Source organism: Brachionichthys hirsutus, unplaced genomic scaffold (assembly GCF_040956055.1).
Source record: "Brachionichthys hirsutus isolate HB-005 unplaced genomic scaffold, CSIRO-AGI_Bhir_v1 contig_761, whole genome shotgun sequence".
In the NCBI taxonomy this organism is placed as follows: domain Eukaryota; kingdom Metazoa; phylum Chordata; class Actinopteri; order Lophiiformes; family Brachionichthyidae; genus Brachionichthys; species Brachionichthys hirsutus.
In genome coordinates, this window is record NW_027180361.1 from 279278 (window position 1) to 293436 (window position 14159).

Genomic DNA, 14159 nt, shown 5'->3' on the forward strand with positions numbered 1-14159 from the left:
TGATGATTATATTGTAATTCATGGCCTAACTAAGACTTCATTCATTTTTTTTAAACATTCTTGTTGGATGACAATATTTTTCAGAGTCTAGCATTTGCAATTATGTTTTCGTATATATTTTTTTCTTAATTGTAGGCTTGTCATTTATGTCCAAAAAATATGCATAATTTATAATTTTGTGTTTTTTTTAATACGACTTAATTTTTACGTATCAAACTTTTCACTTCCAGACAAATATGACGTAATATGTGCCATTGTGCAACTATAATTATGCAAGGAATTTCATCCTCGACGCGTAACCATTTACTAGCAGAAAAACGGACGGCTCTTCCCATTGGTTGAGCGCAATTGACACTCAAACAAGCATGTGCGTCATTTCCGTTGTCAGGTGGCGCTGTCGCTGTGGAAAGATGCAATCAGCGAAGAGCGGAGGCTTTTCCTCAATTGCTCATTTCGGTAACAGAGGCTAAACAACTTGAAAACCGACGCCTCGGCGGGTTCTCTTGTTTAAAGAGATTATCCACAGCAATTACCCCCCCAAAAATGTCGACGTAGTAAGCAGACAACGAAGACTCTACCCGGCGGTTTCGGCTCGAGGTAAGCGAGTTAGCGACTACATTGCTATCTAGCTCTCTGGCTCCCTGGCAAGGCTAGCCAGCTGTAATATTACCTACTTTGTTTAAATGGCCTCCCGGCTGCCCTGTATCCTCTGGCTTGGCGTTAGCTAACTTGCCCGCTTGTCGCCCAGCAGCAATCATTCTGAACTACTCTCGGGGTAACATTAGCATTAAATGTGAACGGTGCCCGTGAGCCAGCCAGCAACTGCTATGTGCAGCATGCACTTAAAGCCGGACTGTTATGTTGTGTTACCCCCTTTGTGTAGCCGGCGTGTGCCTGAATCATTGTCTTTAGCAGGGATAAAAATCCATTCCGTTCTGTTGTATTGAGTTTGTATGCGATCTTTGATTTCTCGTAAAAAAATAATACGGTCCATCTGAATTGATGTAAATCATTGCCTCAGGCAGATGTGACTGTGACTGGAAACAGATCAAGGTGGTCAAATACCTGTTATTGTGGGATTATTTCACACCTGACGACTCGGGATTCGTCTGCGTGACGTAACGTCAGGGGTTTACTCTACAACTCAAGGTTGGCGCGATTCGTTCGTGTCGAGGCTCTGCGGCCGTGAAATGACGTCTAATGACAAATAAGCGAGCGATGTCTATCTGCAATCAGTGTCGTTTTATAATGAGTTACAAGTTGTATGCTGCTTGCATGAATCGACATGATTGATTGACAAATCCACACGATTTAAACATGTGACCTTCGATTAACGTTGTTCCTGGCCATCTTCTTCTGTGTGTGTTTCTTCAAGATCACTGCAGAATTTGTGATGTACTTCTACGTCAACTTCCTGCACAAGTGTCGTTATGTTAACTTCATCCTGCTATCTAACCTGCTTAATTTTGCAATTAGAATGTCTTTGCAAAGTAAAAAAACAAATGGTCATGGAGTCTCAGTGGGTGGATCTGAAGACACCTACGTGGTTGTTCTGATACTATTTAAGGAGCCCACATTTCTCCTGGGCTCCGGCATACATACACATACAGCCTCTGACGTGAATCAGAGGCTGTATCTGTTCCTGTCCTCTCTGTGGTACAGTCAGAGGTAGTCTTTCTTGCTAGATCACTGGCTGTGCAGTGAGGCGCAGCAGCGTCAGTAAAGGATATCAGCATGCTGTCATCGCACTGATGTCATTTAGGTCCGTGTGCATTAGTTGGTTGCAGTGACCTTTGCTTTTTCCGTGTGTCAGGAGCTGGCTCTGCAGCACTACAGCTGGTGTTTAGGAGGTAGATGAATAGCCTCGGGGTAGTTTGCTGTGTCTTGTATTGTAGCTTGTGTCGAAGAGTCAGTTTATATTGTTAGTTCACGATGCATGCGTGAGTACGGTGTGTTTTCTATTTATTTTATTAATGCCTCCACCAAAGAGGGCTTCTTGAACTGTACTTTGCAAGTGTTTTGGGACGTATGCTCAGTCCTCATCTCAAAGCCCACCCACCAGACGGTGTTCGGTAACATTTCACACATGCGTTGTAATTATCTCCAAGGTGTGCATCCCATAACTGTTTCTCACACATTTGATCTTGATTTATGGTTATGGATGGTCTGTCTACATTAACAGTAAGAATCGGTGTCCTTTGAGACAGCCATTTTATGTGTTTAACGATGTGGCTGTAGAGAAAAGCAATGCATAAAAGGCAAAATCATAGAAATCCCTCTTTAAAGTGTGTGGATTCAGCTCCAAATGAAAAGCCTGTTGGTTTTTTTACCGTCTGTTTAATGTATTCAGTCTAGCAGCATTGCTAGCACTTAGCCAACAACTTCAAATGTATTTATTATTCATTCACACCGAGAGCATCATTTACATTGTCGATACTGCCAGCCACTTAGGCCAATAGGTTATGCTTTTATGGCTTATGTCAGCAAGATTTGATGTCACTGGGATTGTGCCGGCACATCCTTTTTTTCTTAATAAAAATTTCTTCAGTTTCTTCCACAACCGCCTTATTCTAAGGTTTTGTTGTTGCTTGCCTCTCCATATAATTTTGCTAGTCTGAATCACCTCTTGTGTAGCTGGCTGAAGTATGCATTCCACTGCAATCAGTCACTGACATTTTTTTTAAATGCATCTTATTCCCTTGTCACTTTGCGCTGCTGTTGTTTTAGACCCTTTTACAGATGCGTTTTCTTGAGACTGAGCACATGTTAGAGGTTTGGGGTGCATTTCATTCTCTTATTGTTGTCATCACAGAGACTTAAGTATATTCTGTTCAATGGAAACTCAGGATGACAGCAGGGTGAGTCATCCCTCTCGATTCAAGGCACTACTTCCCTGTTACAGGAAACGGATGGGGTTTCATCACATTGGAACTCGGTATCAGTAAACAGAGCACACCTCTTACTCTATAAATTCTGGGGGGTAGATCTGCTGCAGAATTTGAAGTGGTTTTTGTAATGATGATGTGTCACACTGTGTCACTTGTTCTTCTTGTTGGTGTCTCCTTTTGTTTCCACTCTGTTTGAACACGCAGGTCCTTTCAGGGGAAGATTTCTGCAGATAAACTAGAGATTTTAAAGATAAAAGCAGATTAAGAATGGAAAGACTTTAATATCTACTGCTGCAAGAAGATGCATGTTTGGCAAAGTGCTGAGGCAAAAATAAAAGAACATCGTGTAATTGTTTTTTATTTACATTTAAGCGTTTCCATTTAAATTGATGTTTGTGGCACACATGCATGGCCAGAGATTGAATCTTGGGTGTCATCCTTGACGCCAGTAGTCGAGCTGTAATGGCCTCACATTTACACTGAGGTGTTGGTAAATGTGTGGGAGGGGAATTTAAAATAGACAGGGAGGAGCTGACCAGAAGTTTACCTCCTTCCACTGCTGTTCGCTAATCTGTATACTCCCAATCAGGTATCAGACGGCTAATTATTGAGCTATCGGTACGGTCTTCCTTCCTATCTATAAAACTGTTGTTCGGTTACAGATTCCCGATGCTATTTATGCCAATCCTTTAGTGTATTTGCTGTCACATGCATGACCACACTCTTGAACTTGGTTATCTTTATCCTGCACACTAATCGCATATTCTTTTCCTCCTGTAAAGCTCCAGTATGTCCAAGCGGCGCTCATCAGAGAGGGGGGCTGGAGAGACTTCAGGCAGGGCGAGCAAACTGCAGTGTCCTGGGATATCTGGCAATAACGCCAAGAGAGCCGGGCCCTTTATCCTCGGTAAGGAAGCTGGCGGCGTTTGCACAGGCTAACGAAGCAGGGAAAACAGTCACAGCGGAGAGATGCGTCTGACCAATATCGTGTCTAATGTGCAATTATTAGGAACATGTATGGCCTTGCGTGCGTATTGTGTGTGAAAACTGTTTGAATGGAAAGGTGAGAGCCTTTTTGTGCTTCTGTGTGTCGGCCTGTGAAAAGAATGTGAGGAATTTTGCTGATCCCCATGACACCGACAAGACAGGACTGCGTGCACCTTGGAGCAAGGCTATTTCCTACCCCCTGAAAAATGCACATGTCTCCCGTAGTCCCCAAACCCTTACGCTTTCTACCATACAACCCCTCTGCTGTTTGCAATGTAGGGCGCCAGAGAAAACATTACGCTAAGAGTGTAAAGGGGTTTAGTGCGCACACTGCCTTCGATGGGTTGTAGTGAGAGCACACACTCCGTAGGTATGCGGGCTGCCTTTTGGTCATGCAGCTGTTCCCTGTCTTATCCTTGCAGGGCCTCGCCTGGGCAACTCACCGGTACCCAGCATAGTGCAGTGTCTGGCCAGAAAGGACGGCACCGATGACTTCTATCAGCTCAAAGTAAGTGTGCTGAAGTATGGAATGTTTTTTTTTTCCTCTCTTTTTCATTCTTGCAAAGATTGTGAGTTGTGTACAGGATTCATTAAGAAGCTATGATGTCGCTGTAGACACCTGACCTTTTGGCCAACCCTTTTCGCCATTAATTTTATGGCACACCGTTTCATTTGAATGCAAACTAGGCTAGGCTGCCAAGAGGGCAGGTGACGGTCACAATCACTAAAGAAAAAAAAATAAAAAAAATAAAAAAAATAAAATGAATGCAAACGGCATCACCACAACATTGTGTTTATTGGGGCTATCCAGCGTCTGCTTTGTAAGGAGGCTGTGGAGCCAGGAGGGCGAGGGGTGAAGGAAGGGGGTGCTCCACCTGGAATGCAGACTTATAACCCCCAAGACCCTTTGCGTGACCTTCTCCTTACGACTGTAGCGCCTCGCTGTCTGCACGGCGTGTTTACTCCACATCAGTATTTGAGACGCTGTTAAAGCTGCAGCCCTGTTATATCACCGTCACTGAACACATGGTATTTCTGAACTGCTTACCAACCGTAACTTGGGAGTCCTCACTCATTCAAAGCGCTTAGTGTGGGGACTGCAGATTTACCGAACGGTTCATGCGTTCTCCTGCCGTCTGATCCTGTGTGAGCTATTGTGTGGTGACCTCTGATGTTGACGGCAGATCTTGACGCTCGAGGAGAAAGTGGATTCGACAGGGGAAACTCAGGAGCAGAGGCAGGGGAAGATGTTGCTGCACACGGAGTACTCCCTGCTTTCTCTGCTGCACAACCAGGATGGGGTGGTCCACCATCATGGCCTCTTTCAGGTAGACTGACATCTGATAATATTTGGCCATTAAATCATATTAAATGGCAGAACAGTTTATTTTTTTTAAAAGGTGCGGTGTTTTCTCGGCAAGTAACATTTGTCCATCAAGCGGTTTGTTTTTGCTCTGTCAAGGTCACTTTGAAAGAAGTCGGAGTACCGATATCATCTGCAGTCATTTTCCAGTCACGGCCGCATCCATTCACAAAGAGCCCCTCCCTCACTTGTCTTGTCTGCTTCCTCCTTTAACTTTATTATTGTTCCATATTCTTTCTCTCTCTCCGTCTTCTGTTTCTCTTTCGCATCCTCTCTTCATCGCTGCCGGCGTTCTCAGAATAGCAGCGGCGAGCCATGTGCTCCATTTTGTCTCGGCCCACGGTATTGATTAGATTATTATAGCGCATCTCCGCTGTGAGAGAATCGGTTGGTAATGTAAGCTTTCAGAGGTGCAGACTGCACCGGGAAAAAAATAAACTGAACTAAAATGACAACCTGATACAAAAATCAATAAGAAGTGTGACTATCCTAACTAGGACGGGAGCACGTTATTCATCCTCCATGATGCCGTGTGGAGGGAGTTGTGTCATTATTCACACTGGCTACATGCAGGACTGTGAGTGTTGTCCTCCACCCTACGTGAATCTACATCCTTCTAAGCTGAATGAATCCCAGTGATCAGCTTGTATGATGCAGGAATCCATTCACTTGGATGAATTAATGGATGATTACATTTCTAGCCATTAGATGCTGTGGAAAGTGCTTCTAAAATAGATCAACAACTCTAAACGGTGATCACCCTCTGGCGACATCGGCTCACCATAGGCGTCACAGTTATAACACGGAGGACAAGTCTATTCTTTGACGTTAATATTTTAGTGGAATAAATGTACGTCATTCACATCACCGTCCCCACAAATTGATTGAAATTTGAGACCTCAGTAATTCTTCACTATTGTAGTCGTCGGTAGAAGACGAATGCTAAGCAGAACTTTAAGTTACCCGCACTCCTTCTCCCCATTTTACTTAGTAATTTTGTAAATAAGATGGTCATTTAACAGAAATTGCATGAAGAGATCTGAACAAGCATCGAGTGGTTGCTAAAGATGGCTCTGAGTCAGTCATCCACTCATTTCTGTCCTTAATTTCTCTTTTATATCTTCAGATATGTGGTCTGTGGCAAACCACTTCCTATTGATTAAATACCCTTTTATTTTGCAGATGCAACTAGAGCCACTCCAAAGTATGAAACCACGAAGCTGGAAATAACTTTTTGAAATTCTTATTGTCAAACCCGCGTTTTTCAGAGCTTCCCCCCGTCTCTGCTTACGCCTCTCGTTTTGCATTCCCCAGGACCGAGCCTACGAGATAGTGGAGGACATGGAGGCAAATAAAATCCGCAAGATGAAGAAGCGGATCTGTCTCGTGCTGGACTGCCTGTGTGCTCATGATTTCAACGTCAAGACGGCAGATCTGATAAACCTCCAGCATTACGTCATAAAGGAGAAGCGACTGAGCGAGCGCGAAGCCATCGTCATCTTCTATGACGTAGTGCGTGTGGTGGAGGCCCTTCATAAGGTGAGTTCAGGCGGCGTTGTGTGGGCAACACCAAGAAACATTTATGAGCTTTATCCTCGCACAATTCTGTTTTTAATCAATAAAGATGGATGAAATAGTACAAAGCCTTTGGAGAAATATTCTCTGTTAAATAATTTAATCTCCCGCACTCTCAAAAACAAGCTGTTGGTTCTAATATCTGCGATTCCCTATGCAGAATGTAACCAATATTCTTTCTCTTTCTTTATTGCATACAGAAAAACATTGTACACAGAGACCTCAAGCTAGGAAACATGGTGCTGAACAAACGGTAAGAAGACTGTCAATATTTCTGTTGATCCGTTAGCAGGCCAGTAACCTGTAATGTTACTGGGACAGCCATTTTTAGCCCAATTCTGTCAGGTGACATGTCTGAGAGGCCCCAGCAGCCAGCATTTTATTTTTATTTTTTTATTTTTTGGGGGGGGCATATTCTTGATGCTGGGTCAGCCAGTGTCTGTGTGTTGAGTAAAGCACTTTTTAATACCAGTTTGTCCAAGTTTAGGTTATTCAGTGACATTTTGACATAATGATGGTAAAATGCACGCAGACTGTATTCCTGGAGACTCAGAGATCATCATTCCACAAAGCCAGTGTTTATTTGTAAGGACATGAGTAATACCGGTACACACACACGCTGTTCCTACGCTCGCTCGCATCCAAATATGGAGCATGCTAGCGTTTGGAGATGTCTCGCGCTGTAGCCAGTCACTTCTCGTGCCTAACATGCGACACGCATGAGTCGGTGCTTTGAGATGTCACGTTGCTGTCTTCAGAGCCCCCTGGCCTCTGGCGGTGGCGGTGATGATGAAACGGGAGAGTGTTTCAGCCAGGAAAGGAGGGTGGTGGGGTCAGGAGCAAGATGAGGGGAACAACGCGCTGTCCCAGCTGGAGACGAAGGAGAGATTGGCCAAAGGCTCTGTAGCTCAGAGCTGACTCACACCACTGACACACACACACACAGAGTCGTAGTCATCATTTATTTACCTGCCACTTTGTTTGTTCTCTTTTCCGCTTTCATTGTATGTTTTGTTCACGTCATCACATTCACCATTCTCTGCTGGCCTGAGTGTTTTCTCTGTCACTCCACCCCGATGAGTATCAATGTACAGTCAGTTTGGGCGGGGCACAACCCATTTAGTCGCAGAACAAACCCAGAACCTCCTCATCTCCTACTTCTTGTAGTGACTCTGGGAAATGCCCCGATGGCCTCGACAAGCGCAGCAGTTTATGCAATGAATGATGTGATTTCCTCTTGCAGAGCGGTTATGAAAGCAGGATGTCATAAATCAGCCTGCGGGGTCATTGATGAAGCGTGTCAGAGCGGCATCGACTGGGGTGCATTTTCATATTTTTATTTCAGTTTTATTTCTTCTGATGGACTCGTTTTCCTCACCGGTCACGCATGATGTGCTCTCCCTGGTGTTCGTCACCTTGTCTGACTGATTTAGGGGTTTGCAGTTTGATATTTTCTACTGTAATTAGACATGAAATATTTTTTTATAACGATGTTATTTTTGAAAGATGGAACTGTATTTGGCTCGATAACTTTGTTTGTTTGTTTCTCATCAACTCGTATATTTATGGCAAACTGCTGCAAGAAAGGAAGAGAAGTCAGAGGAGCTGTTTGGGCTACTGATTTCCTGAGATACCCAAGGGTCACATGACAAGGAAGCAGCGATGCGGTGGTCTCCCTTTGATTCTTTGGGACCCTTGCCTCATGAGGCAAATATGCAATTTCATTTATCTCAATGCACGCAGGCAAAAAAAACCAAACTCTTCTAGAACAGAAGCTTTTATGTCGAGAGTCCTCGATGCCTTGCTTCTCTGTTGCTCTCGCTCATCTTTGTGCCGACACCAGACCTTTTATATAAAGGTTGGGTCGCATGAATAGATTTGAGCGCTTGAACGCAAATCTATTTTTTCGACAGGAATTTAGCTTCAGACGGTGTGACGGGAGCAGTGATTGTGCGTGACTGAGCAGGGTGTGAAAGTGAGACCGAGAAGGGGAAGCTGTTGACCTCGGGCCTTTTTAGAAAGCGGATGTGGGCGAGGTGCGTGATCCAAAGAGGACTCGGGCCGCCGTTTGTCACCGTGGGTACTTGTGTGCGTGCCGTCTAAGTTGCACATTCGAGTTAATGTTTGAAATGCTCATGAGCTTCATATATTCATGTGGCAGCCCATCACTGTGCATGCTCAGGCTTTGTCATTGAGACAATTATCCTAAGCCACAGATCGACTCGTATGTTTGTCATATGTTTCACATTTCTTCCTCCTCTGTTATAAGAGCATGGATCATACAGAAGAGTCCCTCGGCTTAAATATGGCTCGTTTTCACTCAGATTTCAGCTTTATGACTCATTTCAATGGAATTCAATGACTTGAGATATTATAGTGGCCACGAAACCAAATGGCAGAAACGGTAGTGAACATTTCAGACTCTTTGGTGTTTCTGTATCTCGAGGTGTCTTCTTGATGTAGGTAGGTTGAAACTGACTTTCCATAGCGGAGTAGAGTTTACATAAATCTTACCCTGAAGGTACAAGTGCACAGGGAGGAGACTGAAGGAAACATGTCACCCAAAAGAGAATGATTTACAGTAGGCCTCCAATGCAGGGTGGTCCGTACCGCACTGCAGACGCCGTCATGACAAATAGGGCTCTGAAGTGCAGGAAGTAAGACGGGAAGATGCAAGCTTATCTTCTAGCAGGGCTGGATCGGCATCTGTTTGGCGTCTGGCCCTCTTCAGATGCTACTGTATTTGGAAGGCACACGAAGCATGCATTTAAAACAACAAGGCATCTTAGCAAGTTCTATCATCGTCAGCTGATGTTTACTTCATGCTTTAAGCGTAGTACATTCTGAATTTGTTATGAGTACGGAGTACGAACAATGTTTGACTATTAATTTGCTCGTCCATATTTGTCATGGATCAAGTTGCCCTGGAGAATACGTTAGTCCTTATTTCATTCTGAATTAATGGCTGATTCAAATCGATGTATTAACAAAAAAATGATCAGGTGTTTGTTCTTGCTTACAGAACTCACCGAATCACCATCACCAATTTCTGCCTCGGAAGACACCTGGTGAGCGAGGATGACCTACTGAAAGACCAGAGAGGAAGTCCGGCCTACATCAGCCCCGATGTTATAAGCGGTTAGTGTTTGTCTTTAAAGGTCAATGTGTGCAACAAACGAGACGCTGTGCAGACAGACTCAGTGGTGAAGCGCAATCCTCGGTTTGAATCTGAAGCTCCTGGACTCCTTATGTAAAGTCGGAAGATGATTCACCTTTAATCCAAGAGGCTTCTCCGTCTCTAAGTAGCTGGGGTGGAGCGAGAACACGTTGTTAAGCTGAAAAGCTCCTTTGTGACGGTCGTTAAGTTTATTTTTAATGGAAGTGACATAAACCGGGTGATTCTGAACCCTTTCAGCAGCCACGCTCGTGGTTGCATCGACTGATCGTGTCCACAGGTGTGAAGATGCCGCGTTGCTACTGTCTGCTTTAAGCTGTGCTGCACACAAAGTGAGCGAGTAACTTTCTGTTGATCAGATGGGATCCTGAGATTCTCTTAAACAGCGTTGCGTGACGTCGGTCGGCTTTGCATTTGATTTTCCGGTTGTTAGGCAACAGGAAAGACCTCGGACTGACAAAAAGCTTTTCTTTTCTGTCTTTGCTTTGCGTAGTCACGGTAATGTTGCATTTTCTCGTGACATGTCTGCAGAGGAAGCAGCTTTTCTCTTTGCGTGGCGCATTTCCTTTTTGTCTGGAGAGGAAAAAAATCAAAAGCAGCATCCTTCAAAATGCTCGGATGACAAAGCAAATGCAAAGAGTGCTGCGAACTGATCAAGTCGGAGCTCAAGCCCAAAGTCCCACCGGTTCTAACATTCAGAGCGCCATCCGGGGCATTCTTCATGCGGGGATAGTTCCTCTCGTTCCATTCGAACTGTAGATAAAACCCGGGCATGTATGTCAGCGTATCGTGACAGGCACACAATTAAACAGAGCTTCAGTGACTCACGCAGTGATGACTCACTACAGGGAAACTACTCCCATCTACCCCCGTCCTGTGCGAGTGTGTGTGTCTTTGTGTGAGTGTGTGTGTGTGTGTCACAGGCTTTAACATAATTGCCTGCTGCTACCGCCTGCCTGGCTGTAGCGTGTGGTCATACTCTGTGCCATCCTCACCGGCTCCAGCTTATTCAACGTACGATGAGTGTTTGCGTTTGCTCATCTTGTTAATCATTAGACCTGATGGCTCGATGCTGAGGGATTGATCACCGCCGAGTCACTCGAGGCAGAAACTGTCATTGCGCCACTTAATAAATGTTGATTTCAACCTTCATGGCTTGTTTGATTGAGTTCTGTTTTTTTTTTTTTAAGGGCACATTCATTGGTCTCACCGATCCTTTATCCTGTCCTCAGGTCGGCCGTACCGTGGTAAACCCAGTGACATGTGGGCTGTTGGCGTCGTCCTGTTCACCATGCTGTACGGCCAGTTCCCCTTTTACGACAGCATACCTCAAGAGCTCTTCCGCAAAATCAAGGCTGCCGAGTACTCCATCCCAGAGTGAGTGCTCTTCCCGGGGCATGTGACATTTAGAGGAGATGTATTCAAAGAAAGGGAATCTGGACTGATCCGGCATCAGTCGCAGCTCTGTTTGTTGTCTTTTTATTCTGTCGGGGAATCTTTCAACACGGCATTAAAGTTACTGATTATCTGGTTAATTTTCTTCACTTTAAAATAAACTTCTGACATTTTTTCACACTTCAGGCTGGATTTAGATTTTTTGATTGCATTTTCCATTTTCCATCCAAGCCTTAAGAAAATGTTGTGTCATGTTTCAATCGTGGCTTTATGTGTGCGTGACGTTGCCACGTCTTCCATGGGGTTAAAAAAAAAAAAAGAAAACAGCAACGATGCCTTTCGTTCCTCCTCCGTTTCCTCCCAGGGACGGTCGTGTGTCTGATAACACAGTGTGCCTTATCCGAAAGCTGCTGGTGTTGGACCCGCAGCAGAGGCTGACTGCAGGAGAAGTTCTGGAGTCCCTCAGCATCATCATTGCCTCATGGTAGTTGCTCCACCTGCTGGAGATTCTGCTGAATTACATGCAATAATTCCACAAAAGTTCAAAGATCAATATCGTGGTTGTTTTTCCCACTCGCAGGCAGTCCGTTTCATCGTTGAGTGGACCTCTACAGGTGGTACCGGATATTGATGATCAGGTCAATCACCCAGAACATCTACAAGAGGTAAATTATTAGAGAAATATGCACCCACCTGTCAGAATACGGAGTCGGATAAATCAAAACTACCTGAAATAAAGCTAAAAAACAATTTCTGACATGATTAACAATATATTTTTCGGTCAGCTCAAACAATGCACTGCGTTGAACAGAATACATTTTCCTCCGTTAGGCCAAGGTGATAGAAGAGTCCTCGCAGTATGAGTTTGAGAACTACATGCGCCAGCAGCTGCTGCTGGCCGAAGAGAAGAACACTATTCACGAGGCCAAGAGCTTTCTCACCAAGCGCCAGTTTGGCAGCATCCCACCTGTAAGACGTCTGGGCCACGACGCACAGCCTGTCAGTCCACTAGATGCTGCCATCCTGGTGCAACGTTTCCTCCGGAATTAGTCTCCGCCTCTCTGACCTCCCCGAGGGAGTACGGATTCCTGTGGAGTCCAAAGAGGACGGAGTAGGCTAAGCCCCAGAAATGGAACTCATACAGGATGCCAAGCCCAAAGTAGGGTAGAAACGGCCACCCCCCCCCCCCCCGATGATGGGCTTTGGGCAAGATGGGCAGAGCCGGTGCAAGGAAGGCACCAGAAAATGCAAACTTAAAATGTTGCTCTTAAGGCCTGGATCCTTCCTGTGAAAAATGGAAAGCCCCTGAGGAACATCTGAACCAAAGGTTCCTTGCCCTCAGGTCACCCAGTCTGATCTCACTGTGCAACCAACCTGTCGGCAAACACAAGGCTCGGCCTGAAGTTCAGAGGAGACGACTGACGCTCCTCCTCCTTGGAGATCTCCTTACTGTAACACTGTCCCCATCGCAACTCTGGATCCCCCCCACGAGCAACACAGGACCAGATTCATGTAGCAACACTCTCTCCTTCCTAGTGGTAATGTTATTGCCCCAAGTCAGATCATAGATGTCAGTTCTCTTTACCGCCATTCCACCTCCCTCCTTTCACTCTTTCCTTTTTCTCTGTTTTCCCGTGTCCAAAAACGATCCTGACTGGTCCTGTCCCCCCCTGACTTTAAATCAGATCTACCTCTCTGCCCCTCTTCTCTGTTGGTAAACCATGCCCACTGTTACGAGACAAGGGATTGTAACGATGGAGCCTTGTTGCCACCAGTGACATAAAGCATTAAAGTTTTTGAAACCTTTTCGGCGGTTTCAGGAAAATCCGAATAAGCTTTTTTTTTTTTTCTTATAAAAAAAACATGTAAACTCAAGTAGCATCTTCTCCCTACTTTTTGATTGAAGATACTGAATATCAAAAGATGTGCGCGTACATCCTTTGACATTTGGAGAATGCATTGTGTCCTATTTCTACTCATCCCTGTGGAAACCTGTTATCATCTAGGCAGCTAGTTTGAGGTACCTGGAAGTCACAACGCCAAGAACTAAGACCTGAATGGGGGGAAAAAAACCATGCCGCTGTAGTGAAGATCGAGCACTGTCACCGTTGTATTGCCAAAACCTTGTCTTAAAAATGACTCTTAGCCAAGGAAACTGGTACCACACAGCCTCATTCAGAATCAAATGGCCTCCAGGTATTCCTACTTCCCTGTTCCTTTTTACCGAGACAGATCACGGGACAAGTTTGTTTGTTTTTCTCAGTATGAATGTGAACTGTCGTCGTGTACTTCGATGTATCTGCAGTATCTCTGAGTGTGTATGTGTGTCAAGTCAGGCAAACACGAGTGTGCAAAACTGTCGAGCCGTTGGCCTCGGGCAGTCGCAGATTCTCTAAGCTATCCTCGTATCTGTGTATCTGATGTCTGGCCTGCCTCAGTGGCAGACACTGTGAAAAAGAGAGCAGGCGTTTCCAAGACAGGGCTTGACTGAATGTTTTAGTAATTGCCATGAATGCTTTTCTTAAAGAAAATATATGTATCGCCATTCTCCAGCTCGGCTTGTACGCATTTGTATTATCTCACGATGTCGGCTCTCTAGTCGACAGGTGTCAATGATGCTGTAATATTCCATAGAAAAATGAAAATACAGACTGCGATTTTATGTTTAGTTGTTTGGTCTTGGTTCTGGACACGTTATTCTCTTTTATCAGAGGTTTTCTTCAGACCAAGTCAAACCTAAATAACCAGAAACTGCAAGGCGTCTGTACTCCGCAGC

At 44.8% G+C, this 14159-nt stretch overlaps 1 protein-coding gene across 1 annotated transcript; it reads left to right on the plus strand.

The window, feature by feature from the left end:
• Nucleotides 1–462: 462 nt before the first annotated feature.
• LOC137914055 (serine/threonine-protein kinase 40) lies at nt 463–12433 on the plus strand. The gene is made up of 11 exons (XM_068757674.1): nt 463–597; nt 3671–3795; nt 4298–4383; nt 5060–5203; nt 6553–6777; nt 7014–7066; nt 9836–9951; nt 11221–11365; nt 11748–11867; nt 11964–12048; nt 12215–12433. The coding sequence occupies exons 2-11, from the start codon at nt 3678–3680 to the stop codon at nt 12431–12433; spliced, it is 1311 nt and encodes a 436-aa protein (XP_068613775.1). The 5' UTR covers nt 463–597; nt 3671–3677.
• Nucleotides 12434–14159: the final 1726 nt, after the last annotated feature.

Excerpts from the sequence above, each read along its gene's own strand:
- LOC137914055 (XM_068757674.1), top strand. The coding sequence starts at position 3,678 with ATGTCCAAGCGGCGCTCATCAGAGAGGGGGGCTGGAGAGACTTCAGGC. Across the intron at positions 5,204-6,552 it reads ACCATCATGGCCTCTTTCAG|GACCGAGCCTACGAGATAGT; the intron begins GTAGACTGACAT and ends TGCATTCCCCAG. Across the intron at positions 12,049-12,214 it reads ACCCAGAACATCTACAAGAG|GCCAAGGTGATAGAAGAGTC; the intron begins GTAAATTATTAG and ends TTCCTCCGTTAG.